At 45.3% G+C, this 21,883-nt stretch overlaps 3 protein-coding genes across 8 annotated transcripts in view; 2 read left to right on the forward strand and 1 right to left on the reverse strand.

The window, feature by feature from the left end:
• Dedd (death effector domain containing) overlaps positions 1-2,433 on the forward strand; it is a 40,705-nt gene extending 38,272 nt beyond the window's left edge. For all 3 annotated transcript variants that reach the window (XM_004671131.2, XM_045151406.1, XM_045151407.1), the window contains exon 6: positions 865-2,433. In XM_004671131.2, coding sequence (XP_004671188.1) covers positions 865-1,241 — 377 coding nt within the window. In that variant the 3' untranslated portion in view covers positions 1,242-2,433. The remainder of the gene's footprint in view (positions 1-864) is intronic.
• Nit1 (nitrilase 1) lies at positions 2,342-5,814 on the reverse strand. Of its 4 annotated transcripts, none has more exons than XM_045151403.1 (7): positions 5,704-5,814; positions 5,027-5,122; positions 4,382-4,633; positions 4,169-4,272; positions 3,857-3,990; positions 3,630-3,755; positions 2,342-2,885 (listed from the first exon to the last, which is right to left on the reverse strand). In XM_045151403.1, the coding sequence occupies exons 3-7, from the start codon at positions 4,627-4,629 to the stop codon at positions 2,613-2,615; spliced, it is 885 nt and encodes a 294-aa protein (XP_045007338.1). In that variant the 5' UTR covers positions 4,630-4,633; positions 5,027-5,122; positions 5,704-5,814; the 3' UTR covers positions 2,342-2,612. The 4 variants fall into 4 exon arrangements, with proteins under 4 accessions (XP_045007338.1, XP_045007337.1, XP_004671187.1 ...); XM_045151402.1 differs by having other exon boundaries at positions 5,673-5,811; XM_004671130.2 differs by having other exon boundaries at positions 5,522-5,779.
• Pfdn2 (prefoldin subunit 2) lies at positions 5,811-21,299 on the forward strand. Its single transcript, XM_004671128.2, has 4 exons — positions 5,811-5,925; positions 18,959-19,047; positions 19,138-19,261; positions 21,007-21,299. Exons 1-4 carry the CDS (start codon positions 5,851-5,853, stop codon positions 21,181-21,183), a joined length of 465 nt encoding a protein of 154 aa, XP_004671185.1. The 5' UTR covers positions 5,811-5,850; the 3' UTR covers positions 21,184-21,299.
• The last annotated feature ends 584 nt before the right edge of the window (positions 21,300-21,883 follow it).

Raw genomic sequence — 21,883 nt, forward strand, 5'->3', positions numbered from 1 at the left:
GATAACTCCAGACACTTGCACTTTCTTGTGCATCTGGCTAACATGGGTCTTGGGGAATCAAACCTGGGTCCTTTGGCTTTGTAGGCAAATGCCTTAACCACTAAGCCATCCCTCCAGCCCATTCTTTTTTTTTTTAAATATATTTTATTTATTTATTTGAGGGAAAGAGGCAGAGGAAAAGAGAGCACACGAGAGAGAATGGTCACACCAGGGCCTTCAGCCACTGTAAACGAACTCCAGACACATGTGCCCCCTTGTGCATCTGGCTTGCATGGTTTCTGGAGAATCAAACTGGGATCCTTTCACTTTGTAGGCATACATCTTAACTACGAAGCCACCTCTCCAGCCCTTTCTATGTCTTCTTAATTAGGAAGTATCTTCTGTAAGAAAGATTCCAGGGCTGGAGAGATGGCTTAGTGGATAAAGCGCTTGCCTGCAAAGTCTAAGGGTTCTCCTGGTCCCACATAAACCAGACACAAGGTGATACAAATGCAGAAGGTCACACATGAGCACTAGGTGGTGCACGCATCTGGACTTCAATTACAGTGACTGGAGGTCCTGGTGTGCCAATTCTCTCGCACAAAATAAAAAAGGCCAGTCTGTTTGGCTTGCCTCAAAAAAAAAAAAAAAAAAAGATGTCATATGTGAGTGATGGAAATACTGATCAGAGCTTGTCCTATGTAAGGGAACCTTCTGCATTCAGGCAAAAATTTCAGAAATACATAGAAAAGAACTAGTCCTTGGAAAGAGGTAGGGGTAGTGTGAGGGGATCGTTTCTAATTTGTTCTTCATTTTAGCTTTTCAAAGTTGGGTTGTGAGCTCATGTCTCACTGTAAACTATTCTGCTCATACCTTCTTTTCCAGACATCAGACTGCGGGTTCGGGCTGAATACTGCCAGCATGAGACTGCTCTGCAAGGCAATGTCTTCTCCAACAAGCAGGACCCACTTGAGCGCCAGTTTGAGCGCTTTAACCAGGCCAACACCATTCTCAAGTCCCGGGACCTAGGCTCCATCATCTGTGACATCAAGTTCTCTGAGCTCACCTACCTCGACGCATTCTGGCGCGATTACATCAATGGCTCATTACTAGAGGCACTTAAAGGTGTCTTCATCACAGACTCCCTCAAGCAAGCTGTGGGCCATGAAGCCATCAAGCTGCTGGTGAATGTGGATGAGGAGGACTATGAGCTTGGCCGACAGAAACTCCTGAGGAACTTGATGCTGCAAGCATTGCCCTGACCTTTTCCTCTCCTCACCTCTCTGGGAGCTGTTCCCACCACCCACCTCTGGAGCTTACATACTGTTCTGGGGTTTGTTCTCTACCCTTCCAACCAATCACACTGCATTTTTTTTCCAAAGGAAAAGACAAAGGAAAGTGGAAGTGGTATTCCCCACCCCTCCCTGCACCCATGTGCCTGGGCTTCCCATTTCCTGTTTCCAATTACCCTCTAATGTGTGTCTCTACAGCCACCTTACCACTGAGCCGTAAGACAAATGTATAGGGATAAAGTCTATAGAACGTAGTCTTTGTAAGGGATTGAAGTGAACACTGCTTTTGGGTGCATCGAGGGGTTGTCAATACTTCTGGCTTTATGAGGGCTCTTAAATTTTGTCTGGGAAAAAAAAAAAACAAACCAAAGGGCTGTGAGTAAGGGAGCTGTGTGGAAGGTGGGACTCGGAAGTGTATTTTGGAAATTAATCACCACCTTCTTCCAAATTATAGAATTTTTTTAAAAACAAAGAAGCTGTGGCCCTCTCCGCTTTCTCCTGGCCTCTGGTGCTGCTCCTCTCTGCCTTCTTTCCTCCATTCCATGGCTTGAAACTGTTGCCTGGTGTGGCTCCTTCCTTTTCTCTTTGTCAAACCCTCTTCAAGGGAGCAACAGATAGGAGGATAAGGTCAGCCTAATAACTCTCCTAACTGCTGTGTGTGTGGGTGTGCGCGCGTATGCACACCCATACACAGGTTCGATGGGGTAGAGGCTGCTCATTAAAGTACACTCCCCTGACAGAGGGGAGTGAGACACTTCCATTTTCATGTGAAATAAACAACAAACACTGCAGCTTTTTTCCCTTTGCTTTCTTCTGGCTTGGGCAAAGGGCACCATGGGAGAAAGTGAAGTAATTCAGTATCACTTCCTCCTTTTCCTTCCTTCTTTTCTACTTTACTCCTACTCCTGTGCCTGGGAGAAAGGGGCTAGGATATGCACTGAGTGTTGCACTTTTTTTTTAGGTAGGGAGGTATGTTGAATGAGCCAGGAGACCTAGAACTGGAGCCTTGTCCAGCAGGTACAATGCCACCTCCCCTTCCAGCTCCCAAAGGAGATGTCCAGACACAGATGTTGTTATTATTATTATATTTTTTTCAATGCCAGTGCTGCTCAGCCCTCAGCATAACTTCAGTTTTCATGAAATAAACAGTGACTATATGAAATTCCACTTTTCTGAAAGTACAATCTGAGCTCAGGTCAGCTTCTTTCCCAAGAAGTTGAATTTGTGTGTCATTGAGAGTTTAAGGTTCTGCAAGTAAGGAGGCTGTGCTTGATCCTGCCCACAAGCTACAGCAACAGCATCACTTCACAATGGGGTCTCAAGTCACAGAAGTTAAAACCCTTACGAGAGCAGCTGACCCATACCCAGAGTTCCATAAAGGTCAGGCCTGCGGTGCTGGAACACAGGCAGGTGTTGGCGCATCTGATGCAGAAAGTTGAGGTCGATTCGGGCAAGGCAGAGGCCTGGTCCCTCAGAGCAGGAGGCTACAACTGTACCCCAGGGGTCTACCACCATGCTGTGGCCATGACTTGCTCTCTTCTCGTGGTGACGTCCACACTGTGCTGCTGCCACTACATAGCACTGGGTTTCAATGGCGCGGGCTCGCAACAACACCTGAGGATTAGATTTGTGTTTGTTCAAATACATGTAGCAATAAGGAAGTGATAAGAAACAGGCACTATGGGCAATCTACCCATTGTGACCATTCTGATCACTGCCTAGGAGTAATGACTTACTACATTAACTAGAATATGAGCAACAACTACCTAGGGAATGAATTTTCCCACTAGGTGGAAAGAAGGAGAAAATTCTTTCAGTGCTAAGGCCAAGGAAGAATAGGTTTTTTTTCTTGTTGCTTTGTTTTGAAATTTTTGTTTGCAAGGAATGAGAGAGAATGGGCATGCCAGATCCTCTTGCCATTACAAAGGGACTCCAGATGCATGCACCACTTTGTGCATCTGGCTTTATGTGGGTATTGGGGAATCGAGTCTGGATCCTTAGACTTTGCAGGCAAAGCACCTTAGCCACTAAGCCATCTTCTCTCCAGCCCAAGATTTTTTTTTTTCACTTTTATTTTTTAAATATTTTAAAAATTTATTTGAGTGTGAGAGAGAAAGGCAGATAAGGAGGGGGAGAGAGAGAGAGAGAGAGAGAATGGGCATGCCAAGGCCTTTAGTCACTGCAAATAAGGTGTTTTTTTTTGGGGGGGGGGGACAAAGTCTCATTGTAGCTCTGGCTGGCCTGGAACTTGCAGCAGTTCTCCTGCCTGTGCCTCCCGAAATCAAAGCACACACCGAGTGTAGCTATGAGAATAAGGTTAAAGGAAGCCTTTTAAGTTTTGAAGAGATGTCCTCTTACCTCCCAGTGGGCCGGGCCTGTAACAGTTCCAAAAGCTGAAGGATAGGTAAGTATTTCTGCCCCAGCTTGAGCCAGTACTAGAGAGAGCTCAGGGAACCGAATGTCATAGCAGATAGCTAGACCGACCTGAAATGAGAACAGCCTACTTAACCTCCTTGTCCTGTTTGATTATTACCACCTGAGGGGTGTTACCACTTCAATGTATTCCTATGCCCCTCTTCTCCCACCTTTCCTGCTGGCGTGTCGACAGGTGACCCAAGACTGGGCCCAGGTATGGTAGAGTTGCTTTCACGCATAGGGCCCTGACCTGGAATCTCTACATCACACAAATGTGTCTTCCTGTAAGTGGCCACTACTGATCCTAGAGTAAGGGAGAAAAAATATAGGGTAGAAGCCCAGCCTAACTTCTCTCAAAGAGAATATAGTTTATAGACTTAAGAACAGAAGTACAACCCCCCCCCATGAGAAAATCCTGAAGGATTTGAGTTTAAGGTAGAAAAGCCCGGGAAGAGGCAGGCTAAAGGCTCATGAACTCTCACCCTTGCTGTCAAGAAGCACATGACAATTGTAGATTTTCTGGGTCTGCTCCCAGTCTTGGCCACGCTCATGGAAACCACCCAAGGACAGCCAAATTCCACAGTCCCTGGGGGGGCGGGGGAGGGGATGCTGACAACTCTTTTCAAGACTTTACCTTCATATCTGACAATCCAGGAACACTGTCATGTTCAACACTGTCCTTCCTAAACCCTTACCTGGCAAGCTGGCTATATTCTCCCATAAGATTCCCACTCAGCGGCTCGGACAGGCGTAGTGTCTCTGCAGGGTCTCGTGCAATGAAGTCAAATGCTTCAGGCAGGAATGCTAGGCAAGCACCCAGTCTGGCAGCTTCTTGAATCAGTCCGGCACACATTTTAAAGTTCTGTTGCTTGCTGGGTGTTGAGGTTACCTGGCACACGGCCACGAGGGGCAGCTCCCAGGAAGAAGAAGAAGAAGTAGCCATGGCTCTAGGTTTGGGAATGACACAGACAGGATTCTCAGATTTCCTAGCTTGGGGGAATCCAAGTTGTAATGATAGGAGCTCAACTGGGAAGGCATCTCATTCTATTTTTCTTTTTTGTTTTTGAAGTAAGAGGTCTTGTAGTTCAGACTGGCCTTGCTATATAGCCAAGGATGAGCTTATATTCCTGATCCTGCCTCCACCTCCCAAGTGCTGTGATTATAGGTGGGCTCCACCGTGTCTAATGATTTCCATTCTTATAGGGCATACTAACAGCTGCTGGTTTGCTCATTATCAAACGTTGTGAGGATGGTGACACCTTTGTTTCTCCCACCATTCAGTTAACACTGATTGAACACCTATGTGTCTCAGGTACTAAGGGCACAACAAAACGTGTTACCTGGGCTGAGTGCAAAGTTCTGAGAGTCGAAGTATCCGGAGTCCATTACACAGAAGAGATAGGAATTGGTGAGGCGGCCTCGTGATGAAGCCCAGCCTGAGGAAGGTGAGAAATTAGGCCACCAAACCCTCCGTTAAGCAATTAAGTTTTTAGACTTCTCTGCTGTCTTCCTTCATAGACTGAATCAGGGTCCTGCCAATAACCCCCTCCCCCAAGGCTTCAAAAACACGTTTACTGTTACCGCTGTGGGAAAAGATCATAAAATGGGACGATGGAGGAACGGACTATGCTCCGTGCCTGAATACCTCAACTTCCAGTTATCTCACACTAAACAATCTTTTTTCCCCCCACCTCGGCCCAAACGTTTCTGCAATTCCGGTCATCTCGGGGAACCTTTCTCGTTTCCCCAAACCTCTCGACTGTGCACCTGCACAACTGTATTGGCTCAACGCATATCCCCCACCCTGACAGAATAATCGCCACGGGGAAGCTTACCCTCGCCCCCCACCCCCTCAAGGCGGGCAGGGAGCCCAAGACTGATCCCAGGCCGCGCCTCCACCCTCCGGCTAGCTCGTCCTTCCTTCCCTGCTCCCGTTGGGATCAGAATCTCCGCTGCACAAGTTAAAGCACCACACGTGGAATTCACCCCAGCGGGCGAGATAGAGAGTAAGTCCTACGCGAAGACACAGCCCAAACCATTCGCGGGATCGGATCGTAAGGGCTGCGGAGAGCTACAAGCGCCAGGATCAAGTGGGCGGTGACCTGGACCGGATGTGACGCAGAGGGCCGGACTGCGCAGGCCGGAAGCCCAGCAGGCGGCGAAGATGGCGGAGAACAGCGGTCGTGTGGGCAAGAGCAGCGGGAGCGGCGCGGCCAAGGGGGCGGTGTCGGCCGAGCAGGTGAGGAGCGCAGAACGCGGGGGCACCGGGGGTGCTCGGGTCTGCGTGGGAGGCGGGGGTCTGCGGCTCGTGCCGGCCTTCACTGCGGCCCTACATCCCCACCGTAGAGGGAGGGTCCGCGGAGAGGCCGGCCGAGCCCGCCCCGGGGGTAGAAGAGGAGGCGGGCGTCGGTGGGAGCCACGCCCCCCGCCGGCTGGGTGAGTCTGGAGGCCCGGGCCCCGGAGGGCGCCTGGTCGGAGGGCAGCCGGCTTGCATACCCACCCCTCGTCGGCACGCTTCGGGGGATGTGGCCCGCCGTGGCTCACGGTGACGGTCCCCGAGGGTTAGGCCAGTGAGTTGGTTGTAGTCTGTTAGGTGACCCCGACCCCGCGTTGACAGTCGTGACACTGCAGAGCCACGAGACTCGGCGCGCTCAGCCCGTGAGGTCGCGTTCCACGTACACTACGGTTGCTCCGGGAGTCGGCTAGATTGGCTCGCGGGCTTTGCTCCTCGAGCCTCAGGACGCATGCCTCGAGAAGTCTTCGGAGAAACCCTTTTCTGATCCGGCCTTGCTTTACCCCCGCTTGTTTGTTACGTTGGCAGACGTCTGATAAATTGATCAGAAAACCTTGTGTGGTTTGGGAATCGTGGGGCCAGTGCTTGATCGATGCGAGGAGAAAACCACACGACAGAAATTAAAATAGTTGGGGTTGGGTCTAGCATTCAGGAGGCCCTGAGTTCAGCTGGGGTGGAGTTAAAGAATATTTTTGCGGGGAGAGGTTTGAGGCAGTCACTCACTATTGTCCAGACTGATCAGAAACAAGGCTGACTTCAAACTCACAAGATCCTTTTACCTCAGCCTGGGACTAAAGGTATGCGACACCCACCCTACAGCAGTTGTTTATTTATTTATTTGTTTTTTTTTTGTTTTTTTTTTTTTTTTTTCAAGGGAGAGTCTCACTCTAGCTCAGGCTGACCTGGAATTAACTATGTAGTCTCAGGGTGGCCTCGAACTCACGGCGATCCTCCTACCTCTGCCTCCCGAGTGCTGGGATTAAAGGCGTGCGCCACCACGCCCGGCGAGTTGTTTATTTTTTAAGGTAGGGTCTCACTATAGCCCAGGCTGACCTAGAACTTACTATGTACACTCAGGCTGGCCTCGAACTCATAGCAGTTCTCCTACCTCTGCTTCCCTAGTGCTGGGATTTAAAGGCGTGCACCACCACACCAGACTTTTCAAAGATTATTTTAATGAGTACATTTGTTAGTTACTTATTGAACAGTTAGTACACGCCAGAGTATCTGCAAAGTGAGTTGGAAACCTATCCTTTGCTGTCAAAGAACATAGTCTGGAGTAATAAAAAAGACGTGTACAATGCTAGTATGAGGTAAAAGAAGAGTGTTCTAAAGAAATACAAATTATAGGGCTGGAGAGATGGCTTAGTGGTTAAGACACTTGCCTGCGAAGCCTAAGGACTCTGGTTTGATTCCCCAGGACCCATGTAAGCCAGATACACAAGGTGGTGCATGCTTCTGGACTTGTTTGCAGTAGCTGGATTTCCTGCCATGCCTATTCCCTCCCTCCCTTCCCCCCCTCAAAGAAATAGATATAAATTTTAAGTATAAAGTACAGATTTGGGGTTGTTGTATGAGGTAGCTTCTGACATAGTGGGGAGAAGGATCCTCCTAACTTTTTGAGGGTGTGCCATGTGCTAGACAGCTGGCCACAGGAATAGAGGTAAATGAAACAGATCTTGTCTTAAAGATGTTTACAGGCTCATTTGGGAATAAAAAGCCAGGCACAGTGGCTCACATCTGAAACCTAGTACTTGGGAAGCCGAGGCAAGAGAATTGCTGTGTGTGGACTACTCAGTGAGTTTCAGGCTAACCTGTACTACAGAGTACGACCCAGTCTTGAAACAGTAAAACTTTGAGCCACAGGTAAAGAAGTCCCTTTATGTCAGCTTGAGGAGTGGCTCCTAGTGAAAAGAGGTTTAGGATTTGGCAGGTGGATGGAAAAAGGAAGCCTAGGAATAGCGGGATGGCTACAAAAGACCCACTGGAGTCAGCTAAATCTGTGTTTGGATTCTGTTTATAGACTTAAAGATTTCCCATGAGTTACTTCTTATCCTCCCCTAGCTGTAAAAACAATAGTTCCTATACTTCATAATTATATTTAGAGTATTAGGTGTAAAATTCATGCAAAGTTTTTTGCACAGTGATTAGATTACAGAATATGTTTAATAAATGCAAGCTACCCTGTGCTTTCTAGAGGAGAAAATCCTTCAGCTTAATTCTAAAGGATGAGAAAACTTAATCAAAGAACTGGAAGGTTTCCTGGTTAGAGGTAAACTGTTCAAAAGCCCTGAGGTTGGGCTGGAGAGATGGCTTAGCAGTTAAGGTACTTGTCTATGAAGCTGAAGGACCCAGGTTCAATTCCCCAGTACCCATGTAAGCCAGATACACATGGTGGTGCATTTGTCTGGAGTTTGTTCGCAGTGGCAGAGGCCCTTACACACCCATTTCATTCTCTCTCTCTCCTCCTCCTCCCTCTTTCAAATAAATAAATAAAAATAATATTTAAAAGATTATTATAAAAGTCAAATGCACAAAGTGATCATGCATTTGGAGTTTGTTTGCAGTGGCAGAAGGCCCTGGCATACCCATACTGTCTCTCTCATAATTATTTTTTAAGGCCAGGTGTGGTGGTACACACCTTTAATCCCAGCATTTGGGCGGCAGAGGTAGTAGGAGGATTGGCAGAGATAGGAGGATCGCTGTGAGTTCAAGGCCACCTTGAGACTACATCGTGAATTCCAGGTCAGCCTGGGCTAAAGTGAAACCCTATCTCAAAAAAAGAAAATAAATAAATAAATATTTTTTTAAAAAAGTGTCAGGAATGGTGGTACATGACTTTAATCCCAGCACTTGGGAAGCCGAGGTAGGAGGATCATTTTGAGCTCGAGGCCACTCTTAAGACTACATAGTGAATTCTAGGTCAGTCTGGGCTTGAGTGAAACCCTACCTCAATAAACCGAAATAAATAAATAAATTAGGCTCTTTGGCTTGAACTGCTTGTTATTGGAATGACACTGAATTTAAAATTTGAGACGGATTGCAAGATTTAAATGTGAAGCTAGAGAGATGGCTCAGAGGTTAAAATGCTTGCCTGCAGAGTCTGACGACCTAGTTTCATTCCTCGGTACCCACATAAAGCCAGGTGCACAAAGTGGCACATATATCTAGAATCTGTTTGCAGTGGCTGGAGGACGTGGGTCACCATTTTCTTTGTCTCCCTTCTATCTCTCTCTCCTTCCAAATGAATGAGCCAGGTGTGGTGGCACTCATCTTTAATCCCAGCACTTGGGAGGCAGTGGTAGGAGGGTTGCCGTGAGTTCAAAGCCACCCTGAGACTACATAGTTAATTCCAGGTCAGCCTGGGCTAAAGAGAGACCCTACCTCAGAAAAGAAGCCAGGCGTGGTAGTGCACGCCTTTAATCCAAGCACTAGGGGAGCAGAGGGAGGAGGACCGTCAAGAGTTTGAGGCCACCCTGAGACTACATAGTGAGTTCCAGGTCAGCCTAGGCCACAGTGAGACCCTACCTTGAAAAACAAAAAGAGAAAAAAAAACAAATACGGGAGGCAGAGGTAGGAGGATTGCCAAGAGTTCGAGGCCACCCTGAGAATACATTGTGAATTCCAGGTCAGCCTGAGCTAGAATGAGACCCTACCTTAGAAAAAAAATAAATAAATAAAATAAAAATTAAAAAAAAACAAATAAATGAATGTAAATTTTAAATGTGAAGAGAAAGAGGACAATAAGTATATCTCAGATTTCTGTCTCTAGTGGATAATGGTACCATAGGAAAGATTTTTGAAAAATGAAAAAATGGGGCTGGAGAGATGGTTTAAGCAGTTAAGGTGCTTGCCTATAAAGCCTAAGGACTCATGTTCAACTCTCCAGGTCCCACATAAACCAGATGCACAATGACACAAACACACAATGTTGCACATGTGCACAAGGGGCCATATGTGTCAGGAGTTTATTAGTTGGGCTGGAGAGATAACTTAGCGGTTAAGGTGCTTGCCTGCAAAGCCTAACGACCCAGGTTTAATTCCCCAGTACCCACGTAAAGCTAGATGCAGTGGCACATGCATCTGGAGTTCATTTGCAGTGGCTGGAGGCCCTGGTGCATCCATTCTCTCTCTCTTCCCCTCCCTTTCCTTTTCCTCCCCTCTCTTCTCTTCCTCCTACCCTTAGTCCCTCCTCTTCTTTATCTGCTTGTAATTTTTTTTTTTTTGTAAAAAAGAAACACATTAGGGGCTGGAGAGATGGCTTAGTGGTTAAGGTGCTTGTCTACAAAGCCAAAGGACCCAGGTTCAACTCCCCAGTACTCACATAAGCCAGATGCACAAGGGACACACGCATCTGGAATTTGTTAGCAGTGGCACTCTTTCCCTCCCTCTCTCTGTCTATTTCTTTCTCTCAAATAAATAAAGAAAAATAAAATATTTTTTTTTTAAAAAGAGGCTGGGTGTGGTGGTGCACACCTTTAATCCTAGGATTTGTGAGGTAAGTGGATTGCCGTGAGTTTGAGGCCAGCCTAAGACTACATAGTGAATTTCAGGTCAGCCTGGGCTAGAGTGAGACCCTACCTTGAAAAAAAAAGAAGAAAAAGAAAAAGAAACACATTATGCTAGTAGGCACTTATCTTCTGTTATGTATAGTTCGTTTTGTTGAGACAGACTTTCTCTATGTAGAACAAACTGGCCTTGAATTTGTGCCAGTTCTCCTGCCTCCCAAGTACTGGGATTCCAGGCATGCACCACCACACTTGGGAATTGAACCTAGGCAGGCTTTGCATGCAAGCTGCTTTAGCTGCTGAGTCATCTTTCCATCCCCCAAATTTGGGACTGCTTAATGTAACGAGTGAGGGAGTCACAGGAGGAGGTATGTTGTACTATTTATTTTATTTTTTATTTTTTATTTTTTGGTTTTTCGAGGTAGGGTCTCACTCTGGCTCAGGCTGACCTGGAATTCACTATGTAGTCTCAGGGTGGCCTTGAACTCTTGGCGATCCTCCTACCTCTGCCTCCCAAGTGCTGGGATTAAAGGCATGTGCCACCACGCCCGGCTGTTGTACTATTTATTTTCTTACATAAAAAAATACATTTATTGTAGAAAATGAAGAAAACACGGGAGAAAAGTACAAAGTAGGAAATAAATTTACTTATAATCCTATTATACAGTGGTAACTATTCTTACCATTTTGGAATATATTCTTTGAGAGACCCTCCTTTATGGGTGGGTTGGTGGGTTTGTGTGTGTGTATTTAAAAAGCTGTGTTGGTCTATTTTATGCATGGTATAATACATAATAGAGACCGAGTAGTTTCTGAGTGGAAGTTCTGGAGGCTGAGAATACGGGCATAGTGGTGGCATTGGCAGGGATATTGTAACATGGCAGAGGGTGGAAGGCAGGCACTGAGTGCTTGCAGAAGGGAAAGCATAAGGAGCAGCAGCTTCACTTCATAACCAGCTGTCCTGAAATCCGGCATTGTGACCCAGTCACCTTTTAAAAACTCTGTTACAAAGCAGGTCCTGGTGATCTACTTCACTTGGGTGCACTTGGGTGGGGAGCAGGTAGAAACAGGAGGATCAGGAGTTCAAGGCCATCTTCAACTGCATATCAAGTTCTAAGCCAGCCTGGTTTCATGAGAGCCTGTCTCAAACAAGCAAGCAAACAAAAACCCCTGCCATGTGACAGCTAAAGTTCAGCTTGTGTTTGGAGTGAACAAACATTGCTTGCCTAGCTCTACACCCTGACTCATGAAACTCCATATCCTTACAGAGCAAAATATAATTGTTCTATCCCAGCAGTCCCCAAGATTTTAACTTATTCCAGCATAACTCAAAAGTCCAGTGACATTTGTGAGCCTGTGAAAACAAGCTATCTTCCAAAATACAGTGTCAGGGCAGGCATGGGATAGACATTCTCAAAGGCCTTAAGTTCAGAGTTAAAGAGGAACCGGGCATTGTGGCGCACTCCTTTAATCCCAGCACTTGGGAGGTAGAGGTAGGAGGATCCCAGTGAGTTCAAGGCCACCCTAAGACTACATAGTGAATTCCAGGTCAGGCTGGGCTAGAGAAGACCCTACTTCAAAAAACAAGCAAACAAACCCAAAGTTCAAGAGGGCAGGCATTAAGTCTTAAAATTCCATAATAATTTTCCACTCCATGTACTACCTTTTGGAAATACTGGGACAAGGGTTGAGCCTCCAAATTGTTGGCAGCTGTACCTCTATGGCTTTGCTGGGCCCAGTCTGTGCTTTCTGCTCTTGGGTTGGAGTTGCACACTGCTTCAACTCTACTATCAGGGATCGTTGTGGCTGCCTGGGCTTCACTAGACATTGTCCCAGGAGTGTTCTCTTTATATCTCAGATCTGTATATCTGTGCATCTGGTTTATGTGGGACCTGGAGAGTTGAACATGAGTCCAAGCACATCCTTTGAAATTTAGGCCAAGCAAGCCATGCCTCTTTAACAGGTAGTCTCTGTCTGGTAGCTTCCAGCAAGAAATTTTTATTAGAAAGAGCAAAACAAGAGTCAAGTCAGAGGCTGGAGAGATGGCTCAGTGGTTAAGGTGCTAGCCTGCAAAGCCCCAGTACTCATTTAAAGCCAGGTACACAAGATGGTGCATGTATCTAGAGTTCATTTGCAGTGGCTAGAGGCCCTGGCGTTCCCATTCTCTCTATCTGCCACTCTGTCTCTATCATAAATAAATAATAAAAATTTAAAAAGTAGCCACGTGTAGTGGTGCACACCTTTAATTCCAGCTCTTGGAAGGCAGAGGTAGGAGGATCACTGTGAGTTCAAGGCCATCCTGAGACTACATAGTGAATTCCAGATCAGCCTGAACTACCTGAGCCTACTTCAAAATACAAAAAAAAAAAAAAAAAAAAAGGCAGGGTCAACAAACAAAACAAGGGGCTAGGGGACTGGGGAAATGGCTTAGCGGTTATGGCATTTGCCTGCGAAGCCTAAGGACCCAGGTAAGCCAGATACACAAGGGGGCACATGTGTCTGGAGGTCATATGCAGTGACTAGAGGCCCTGGTGTGCTCATTCTCTTTTTCTGCCTCTTTCGCTCTCATAAATAAATAATATTTTTAAAAGGGGGGGCTGGAGAGATGGCTTAGTGGCTAAGGTGCCGGCCTGCAAAGCCTAAGGACCCAGGTTCAGTTCCCCAGTACCCATGTAAGCCATATGCACAAAGTGGTGCATGCATCTGGGTGTTTGTTTGCAGTGGCTAGAGGCCCTGGTGCATCCATTCTCTCTCTCTGCTCTTTTCTTCTCAGATAAATAAATAGCAAGCTCAAAGAAGAAAAAAAAAAAGCAGAACAGAGAGTAGAGCTGGAGAGATGGTTTAGAGCTTAAGGCACTTGCCTATGAAGCCTAAGGACTCAGGTTCAGTTCCTCAGAGCCCACGTAAAGCCAGTTGCACAAGGTAGCACATGTGTCTGGAGTTTGTTTTCAGTGGCTAGAGGCCCTGGAGCACTCATTCTCTCTCTCCCTCTTTCTCGCTCTCAAATTAATAAAATATTTTTTAAAAACAACAGAGAGTAGCAGGCTTCTTGAGTCACAGTGCTCAGTAGCATGGATTATTGTTTGAGGCTTTCTTTAATGGGGCCCAGAAAGAGGAGGAGGTGAGTGCTAGGGCTGGTTTATTGGGTGGTCTTTGTTTTGATTGACAGCTTCGGTTATGTCAGTATTTCTCTACTGTGCATGTCATTTCCCATGCATCTGACGTGAATGATATGTATGTTCAGTTCCTGCGTGGGCGTAGGATGGTAAACAGGGGATTTTTCTCCCTTAAAGTTCACTCGGAGGACACAGTTTGTCTTATTGCACATGCACCAAAAACTGGTTCAGGCTGGATTGGCCTCTTGCCATTAGTTCCTGAACATGTTCCAGGGCATACTTGAATGGAAACTAATCCAAAAGGGGGTTATTAAAGGTTGCTGGGGCAGAGAAACTTCTTCCATTGTTTGAAGTACCATTGCTGGAACTGGGTATACATGCAGCTCTCTGCAGGCAAGGTTGCTAAGGTACATTGTTTGAGAGGGGTGTGTACATAGCTCAAGACAAGTGGAGTCCTAGGTTGCTAAGCTGTCCTTATGCCTGCAGAATTAACACCAATAGTAGTAGCTAAGGCTTACTGCTAGTGACCTCTGGTGATGCATTACAGCTCTACCTGAATAATTGGAGCATGCCAGAATGTGGGCACCACAGGCTGGTGGTAGCCCTGAGCTGTGAGCTCTTTCTGTCCCCACGACCCTAACTTTCTGATTCTGTGATGGGAGGGGCAACCTCCAAGCTCTCCAAAATACCGACAGGGCCTTTCTGCCATTGTACAGTGAATAGCACCTGCTTGAGCTGTGAATTTTCTAAATTTTTAGGCTTTGCTTTTCTTCTAATTATAAATTTTGCCTTTAAGCTGGGCAGTATCACTAAGCTATTTCCTGGAGACAAGAGATTTGCAATTTTTTTCTCTTAAATGTTTTATTTTATGAGAGAATATATGAGAATATGGGCATGCCAGGGCCTCCTGCCACTGCAAACAGACTCCAGATGCATGCACCATTTTGTGCATCTGGCTTTATGTGGGTACTGGGGAATCAAACCCAGGCCACCTGGCTTTGCAAGCAAGTGCCTTTAATTTCTGAGCCCTCTCTCCAGCCCCGATGGTTCTCTTCTCTCTTGTTTTATTAGGAGTTTTCTGGTTACTGTGTTGGACATTGTGAGTTTTTTCTTTTCTTTTTTTCAAGGCAGTCTTGTGTAGTTGAGGCTGCCCTCAAACTTGGTTTGTAGTTGAGGCTGGCTTTGAACTCTTGCTTCTCTGACTTCAACCTCCCAAATACTGGGATTACAGGTGTAGGTCACCTTGCCCAGCTCAAGAACATGATAGAGCCTTAGTTCGCCTTTGTTCTAATCCTCTCTTGAAAGTTTTTTCAAGACTGTGTTCTGTGTTTAGTCCTCTAATGTCTTTTGCAGTGCTGGCTTGGTGTTCACAAATTGCTTTAGTTTGGTGCTTGTCTCCAAATGTATTTTTTTTTTTGTCTCTTAAAAAATATTTATATTTATTTAGAGAGAAAGAGGCAGAGAGAGAGAGAGAGAGAGAGAGAGAGAGAGAGAGAGAGAGAGAGAGAGAATGGGCACAACCGGGCCTTTAGCCACTGCAAACAAACTCCATATGCAAATGACACCTTGTGCATCTGGCTTTACATGGGTACTAGGTAATCAAACCTGGGTTCTTTGGCTTTACCAGCAAGCGCCTTAACCCCTAAGCCATCTCTCCAGCCCTTTTGTCTATTTTATTTTTATTTATTTATTTGAGAGAGGGAAAGAGGCAGAGAGAGAGAGAGAAAGAGGATGGGCGTGCCAGGGCTTCCAGCCGCTGCAAACGAACTCCAGATACATGTGCCACCTTGTGCATCTGGCTTACATAGGTACTGGGGAATCGAACTGAAGTCCTTCAGCTTTGCAGGCAAGCACCTTAACCGCTAAGCCTCTCTCCAGCTCCTTTTATCTATTTTAAAAGGTGACTTTGCTGGATGTAGCAATTTTAGCTAGCATTTACTCACTTTCAAGGCTTGAAATATACCAATCTTTGCATCCCTGGCTTTTAGGGTTTCTTTGGGGAGGTTTGATATTCTGTTTGCCTTTGTAAATGAATTAGCATTTATCTGTTACAGCTTTTTTGGCTTTTCGAGGTAGGGTCTCACTCTGGCTCAGGTTGACCTGAAACTAACTCTGTAGTCTCAGGGTGGCCTTGAACTCACAGCGATCCTCCTACCTCTGCCTCCCAAGTGCCGGGATTAAAGCTGTGTGCCACCACGCTTGGCACTTAACAGCATTTTTGTTTGTTTTGGGGGGAGGGTGTTTGAGACAGGGTCTCAATTTGTAGCCTAGGCTGGCCTGCAACTATTAACTTAAGTTGGCCTTGAACTAGGGTACTTCTCTAGCCTCAGGCTCCCAGTGCTGGGATTATAGGCATGAGCTACCCACAAGTTTCTTACAACTTGTTATATTGTGTCTTTGTTTTGTAGTTTGGGCATATTAACTGTAGTGTGCTTTGGAGGTTCTTTTCTAGTCATGTCTACTAGGGGTTCTAATTGTCTCTTGTATTTGAATCTCTACTTCTTTCCCTACATTTGGGAACTTTTCTACTATAATTTCATTGAATAGCTAGGCATGGTCTTGAGTCACCATGCCCAGCTATTCAATCCTATCCTAGCACTCTTGAGACTGAGGCAGACAGATAGCTGCACATTAAGAGGCCAGCCTGGACCATGTAGCAAGACACACTCTCCTCACTCACCCCCCCCCACATAAATCTATTCAATAGATTCTATACCTTAATGGTTTTATTTTATTTTTAATTTAATTTTTTTTATTTTTTGGTTTTTTGAGGTAGGGTCTCACTCTAGCCCAGGCTGACCTAGAATTCACTCTGTATTCTCAGGATGGCCTTGAACTTATGGTGATCCTCCTACCTCTGCCATCTGGGTGCTGGGATTAAAGGCGTGTGCCTCTGCGCCTGGCTTTGTTTTTTTCAAGGTAGGGCTTTGCTCTGGCCTAGAATTCACTATGTAGTCTCAGGCTGTTCTTGAATTCAAAATGATCCTCTTGCCTGTGCCTCCAGCACCATGCCCAGCCCATGGATTCTTTTTTTTTTTCAGCCTGGACCAGAGTGAGACCCTACCTCAAAAAAAAAAAAAAAAAAAAAGAGAGAGAGAGAAAAGGTGAGAGAGAGTTGGCATGTCAGGGCCTCAGCCACTGTAATTGAATTCCAGACATTTGTGCCACCAAGTGCACATATGCAACCTTATGCTTGCATCACTTTTGTGCATCTGGAAAGAGATATGACATCCTTAGACTTCACAGGCAAGTGCCCTTACTAAGCCATCTCTCCAATCCTATGAATTCTTGAAGTTTGGTCTCTTGGTTAGGGTCTTACATGTAGCCCAGGCTGTCCTCATATTCAAGATGATCCTCTTGCCTCAGCCTTCTAAGAGCTGGGATTATTGACATACATTTATTATACCATACCCGACTTTTTTTTTTTTTTGGTTTTGGTTTTGGTTTTTTGAGGTAGGGTTTCACTCTAGCCCAGCCTGACCTGGAATTCACTATGTGGTTTCAGGGTGGCCTTAAACTTACAGTGATCCTCCTATCTTTGCTCCTCAGTGCTGGGATTAAAGCTATGTGCCATAATGCCCGGCTATTTGTTATTTATTTATTTTTATTTTACTTATTTGAAAGAGGAAGAGAGAATGGACATGCCAGGGCCTTCAGCCACTGCAAACAAACTCCAGACACATGCACTACCTGATGCATCTGGCTTACATGGGTCCTGGGGAATCAAACCTGGTTCCTTTGGCTTTGCAGGCAGATACCTTAACCAATTTTAGTATATGTGCTGCCAAAACAAGCATCCATTGCAGGAATGAGAGAGAATGAAATTTTCAGAAAAAAAGGAAAGAAGGATTGAGAGAAAGGAGAGAAAGGGTCCTAGAAACCCAGGTGCATAGAAGGACCTACATTGAGTCAGTGTTTGGACATCTCAGTTTAGGTCTCTATGTTAACTTTATGGCTATAGCTCTCAACCTGGTGAGAATTTTCCCCTAGGAGACATTTGTAGTTACTAAGAGTAGGAGTTGCTACTGGCTTTCAGTGGGTTGAGTCCAGGGATATGGCTAAACACCATGCACAAGACTTCACCACAACAAAGTGTTACCTGCTTGATAATGTCAATAGCACCAGTGTTGACACTGTCCTACTACATATTGGTTACATTTTATAAGTGAACAGAGAAATAGTCATCCACAAGTCAATGGCAATACAAGGATTTGAGCGCCAGGGGACACTTAAAGATGATTCTTTTTGCTGTCCTTTGTCGATTATTAAAGCAAGAGAGGCTTAAGAAACAGATTGAGCACTGAGAAAACCCACTGGCTGTGCAGTTAATGTAGGTGGCCATTCAATATCATTGCAGTGATACTTTAGTAATCAGTAATAGTTTAATAACTAATACAACAGAAGACAGCTTAAAATGGGTTGAGAATGAAGTAAAGGCAGTGAGCCTGCATACAATCAGCCCTAAAAGTTTGACGAAGAAAAGGGGTGAGTAAAGTTCTTTTGGCTGAAGAGACAGCTTAGCAATTAAGGTCCTTACCTGCGAAGCCTAAGGACCCAGGCTCTATTTCCCAGGACCCACATAAGCCAAATAGATGCACAAAGTGGCACTTGTGTCTGGAATTCATTTGCAGTGGCTAGAGGCCCTGGCATGCCCATTCTCTCTCTGCCCCTCCCCAAATAAATAAAACGAAAAAGAAGTGATTAAAGTTTTCTTTGATAGTTAACTATATTTGTCATTAAAAGGGAACACTAATACCAGTAATCTCGGCACTTGGGAGATGAAGGCAGGAGGCTCCAGGGTTCAAGATCAGGTTTGAAGCCAACGTAGACTACATGAGACCATAAAATAAGCAAAAAGAAAAAAAAAAGGGGGGGGATACTGATTTGAAAAGGAATTAACTAGTGGAGCAGTATTCCAGGAAATGCAGCTCTATACACACCCCTCTGCCACCTGCAGTCCAGATCCATTGCTGAATATCTTCACATTTAGCAGATGTCTTACACATGCAGGCAACTCAGTAATTGCCTCCTGTGGAATGAAATTCTACACAGACTAAAGTAAGAAATTTCAAGCTAGGCATGGTGGTGCATACCTTTTATCCCAGCACTTGAAAGGCAAAGGTAGGAGGATTGCCATGAGTTCAAGGCCACCTTGAGACTACATAGTGAATTCTAGGTCAGCCTGAGCTAGAGACCCTACCTCAAAAAACCAAAATAAATAAATACATAAATAAAAACTTGTTCTACTCCTTTTCCAAGGTAGGTATCCACTACTTCCCCTTTGTAAAACTTGGTACTCTTTGTGCTATTTTTACTTTCTTCCATTTCTGTGTCTCATCTCTCACAACTTCTTAGGTTATTGCTGGCTTTAATCGCCTTCGGCAGGAACAGCGGGGCCTGGCTTCCAAAGCAGCTGAGCTGGAGATGGAGTTGAATGAGCACAAGTGAGGAATACTTGGATGGGCCACTTTGTGAGGGAGGGTTGCAGTAGAGTGGGAGTGGACTCTAAAGGCCTGCTTTGTCCTTCTCCCCAGCCTAGTGATTGATACACTGAAGGAGGTGGATGAAACCCGCAGGTGCTACCGCATGGTTGGAGGTGTGCTGGTAGAGCGGACAGTCAAAGAAGTGCTACCTGCCTTGGAGAATAACAAAGAGCAGGTGAGCACGAATCCTTGAGTAGAAGCTTGGGGCTTCCAGGGAGCTAGGAAGGTGTGGCCAAGGATTTAGAGAATATGAGGAGGAAAGTCTGGGTAGAAATTCCATGTTGAAGCTATAATAGCCCATTTGCCTATGCCACTTAACAGTACTACTAAGTCCTACTCTTACATAAGGAGTTGCTGGCTAGGAGCCCTTTCATGGCTCTTTGATGTGGTTGAGTTGGCAGGGGATTAGAGCAGCATTTCTCACAGTATAGTCCATGAATAACTATCAGAATCACAAAAAGAACTAGTTTATGGGATCAAACCCAGGGCCTTGTGCATGCTAGGTTAAGTGCTCTACCACTGAGCCCCACCTCTAGCCAAGGACTAGTTTAAATGCAACTCACTGTGCTCTCTCCTGTATCCCAAGGATCCAGAACCTTAGAAATACTGTGATGCTTGAAAAAGCAGAAGTGTATTGCTTATGCTGTGTGTTGGTAATCAATTTACTGAAGAGTCTGAGGCAGGGACATTTTAGGTTGAAAGCCAGCGTGGATTACACCTAAATAAATAATATAGGAAAGATAAGATTGACACATGATGAAAAGATACTAGAGTATTATAAGTGACATTTTAAAAATAAATAATAGGGGGCTGAGGAAATGGCTTAGCAGTTAAGGCATTTGTCTGCAAAGCCTAAGGACCCCAGTTCGGTTTCCCAGGACCCATGTAAGCCAGATGCACAAGGTAGCACATGCATCTAGAGTTCATTTGCAGTGGCTAGAGGCCCTGGCGTGCCCTTTCTCTCTGCCTCTTCCTTTATCTCTTTCTCTCTCTCAAATAAGTAAAACATAAAAAATATTTTTAATAAATAACAGGGCTAGAGAGATGGCTTGGTGGTTCAGGCGCATGCCTGCAAAGCCTAAGGACCCAGGTTTGATTTCTCCAGGTCCCATGTAAGCCAGATGTGCATGGTGGTGCATGCGTCTGGAGTTTGTTTGCAGTGGATAGAAGCGCTGATGTGCCCATTCTCACTTTCTCTCTGTCTGTCTGTCCCTCTCTCTAATAAATAAATAAAATCTTAAAAATAAATAAATAATAGCCGGACGTGGTGGTGCACGCTTTTAATCCCAACACTTGGGAGGCAGAGGTAGGAGGATCACAATGAGTTAAAGGCCACCCTGAGACTATGTAGTCAGGTCAGCTGGGCTAGAGAAAGACCCTACCTCAAAAAAACCATAAACAAACAATTAATAATAAATAGGAAGATGTCTTAATGGGTAAAGTGCTTGCTATAGATGTCAGGACTTGAGTTTGGATCCCCAGAACCTACATAAAGCTGAACTTTATAAAGCTGGCTTCCACCTTTAATCCCTGCACTTAGGTGAGGTGGGAGGCAGAAACAGAATCTCTGGAAGCTCTTCAGTCAGCCAGCTTGGTGCACTAAGTGGCAAACAAGAGACCCTGTCTCAAACAAGGTGGAAGTCAAGGCCCAACACCCCAGGCTGTCCTCTGACCTCCACATGTGCATGGTGACACATGCACCCACGCATAGATAAGAAAAATACTGGCAGCCCGGATGGTTCCTGTTGTGCATTAGAGTTTATAAACTTCCATGTTTGAGAAAGGAATCATTGGAGTGTCTGTGTCCCACTATTAATACATGGCTAGAGGTTAGAAGTATCACATTGGTTTCACTTCCCCTCACCATAGTCCATAGTCCAAGGGAGATCTGCAATCTACATACAATTCCTTGCCTTCTAGATACAGAAGATCATTGAGACATTGTCACAGCAACTTCAGGCAAAGGGGAAAGAACTCAATGAATTCCGGGAAAAGCACAACATTCGTCTCATGGGGGAAGATGAGAAGCCAGCTGCTAAGGAAAACTCAGAAGGAGCTGGAGCTAAGGCCAGCTCAGCTGGAGTGTTGGTCTCCTAGGAACCAAGGCCTCTGCATTTTTTATCCTGATTCCCACTTCTAATTTCTCTGTATTATTATTATTATTTTATCTGCGATTGTAATATGTTTTTGTTAATTAAATGTTTTGGTCAGAATGCTTAGCTGTAGCCTGAAACTTTCTCTCTATTAGGGGTAAAAGTTATTTAAGAGCAAAAGATAAAATTGTTTTTTTTTTAAAATATATATATTTTATTTATTTATTTGAGAGAGAGAAAGAGGTAGAGAGAGAATGGGCATACCACGGCCTCCAGTCACTGCAGATGAACTCCAGATACATGCACCTCCTTGTGCATCTGGCTTACATGGGTCCTGGGAAATCAAATGGGGATCCTTTGGTTTTGCAGGCAAATGCCATAAGCACTAAGCGATCTTCTCCAGCCCTTGTGTGCTCTTTTTAAAATTATTTATTTGAGAGAGACAGAGAGAAAGTGGCAAATAGTGAGAGAATGGGCATGCCAGGGCTTCTAGCCGCTGCAGACAAACTCCAGATGTATGTGTCACTTTGTGCATCTGGTTTACATGGGTCCCAGGGAATTGAACCTGGGTCCTTAGGTTTCACAGGCAAGTGCCTTATCCACTAAGCCGTCTCTTCTTCAGCCCTGATTTCTGGTTTTTATTTCTTTTTTTTTTTTTAAAGTATGTTTTACTTGTATTTATTAGAGGGAGGGAGAGAATGGGC

This window comes from Jaculus jaculus, chromosome 1 (genome assembly GCF_020740685.1).
Source record: "Jaculus jaculus isolate mJacJac1 chromosome 1, mJacJac1.mat.Y.cur, whole genome shotgun sequence".
Taxonomy (NCBI): Eukaryota; Metazoa; Chordata; class Mammalia; order Rodentia; family Dipodidae; genus Jaculus; species Jaculus jaculus.

Coding starts and splice junctions, on each gene's coding strand:
- Pfdn2 (XM_004671128.2), top strand. CDS start 5,851: ATGGCGGAGAACAGCGGTCGTGTGGGCAAGAGCAGCGGGAGCGGCGCG. Junction 5,926..18,958: donor GGGCGGTGTCGGCCGAGCAG/GTGAGGAGCGCA, acceptor ACAACTTCTTAG/GTTATTGCTGGCTTTAATCG. Junction 19,262..21,006: donor TGGAGAATAACAAAGAGCAG/GTGAGCACGAAT, acceptor CTTGCCTTCTAG/ATACAGAAGATCATTGAGAC.
- Nit1 (XM_045151402.1), bottom strand. CDS start 5,725: ATGGTTTGGGCTGTGTCTTCGCGTAGGACTTACTCTCTATCTCGCCCG. Junction 4,273..4,381: donor GAATATAGCCAGCTTGCCAG/GTAAGGGTTTAG, acceptor CCGCCCCCCCAG/GGACTGTGGAATTTGGCTGT. Junction 3,756..3,856: donor TCGACACGCCAGCAGGAAAG/GTGGGAGAAGAG, acceptor TTCTCATTTCAG/GTCGGTCTAGCTATCTGCTA.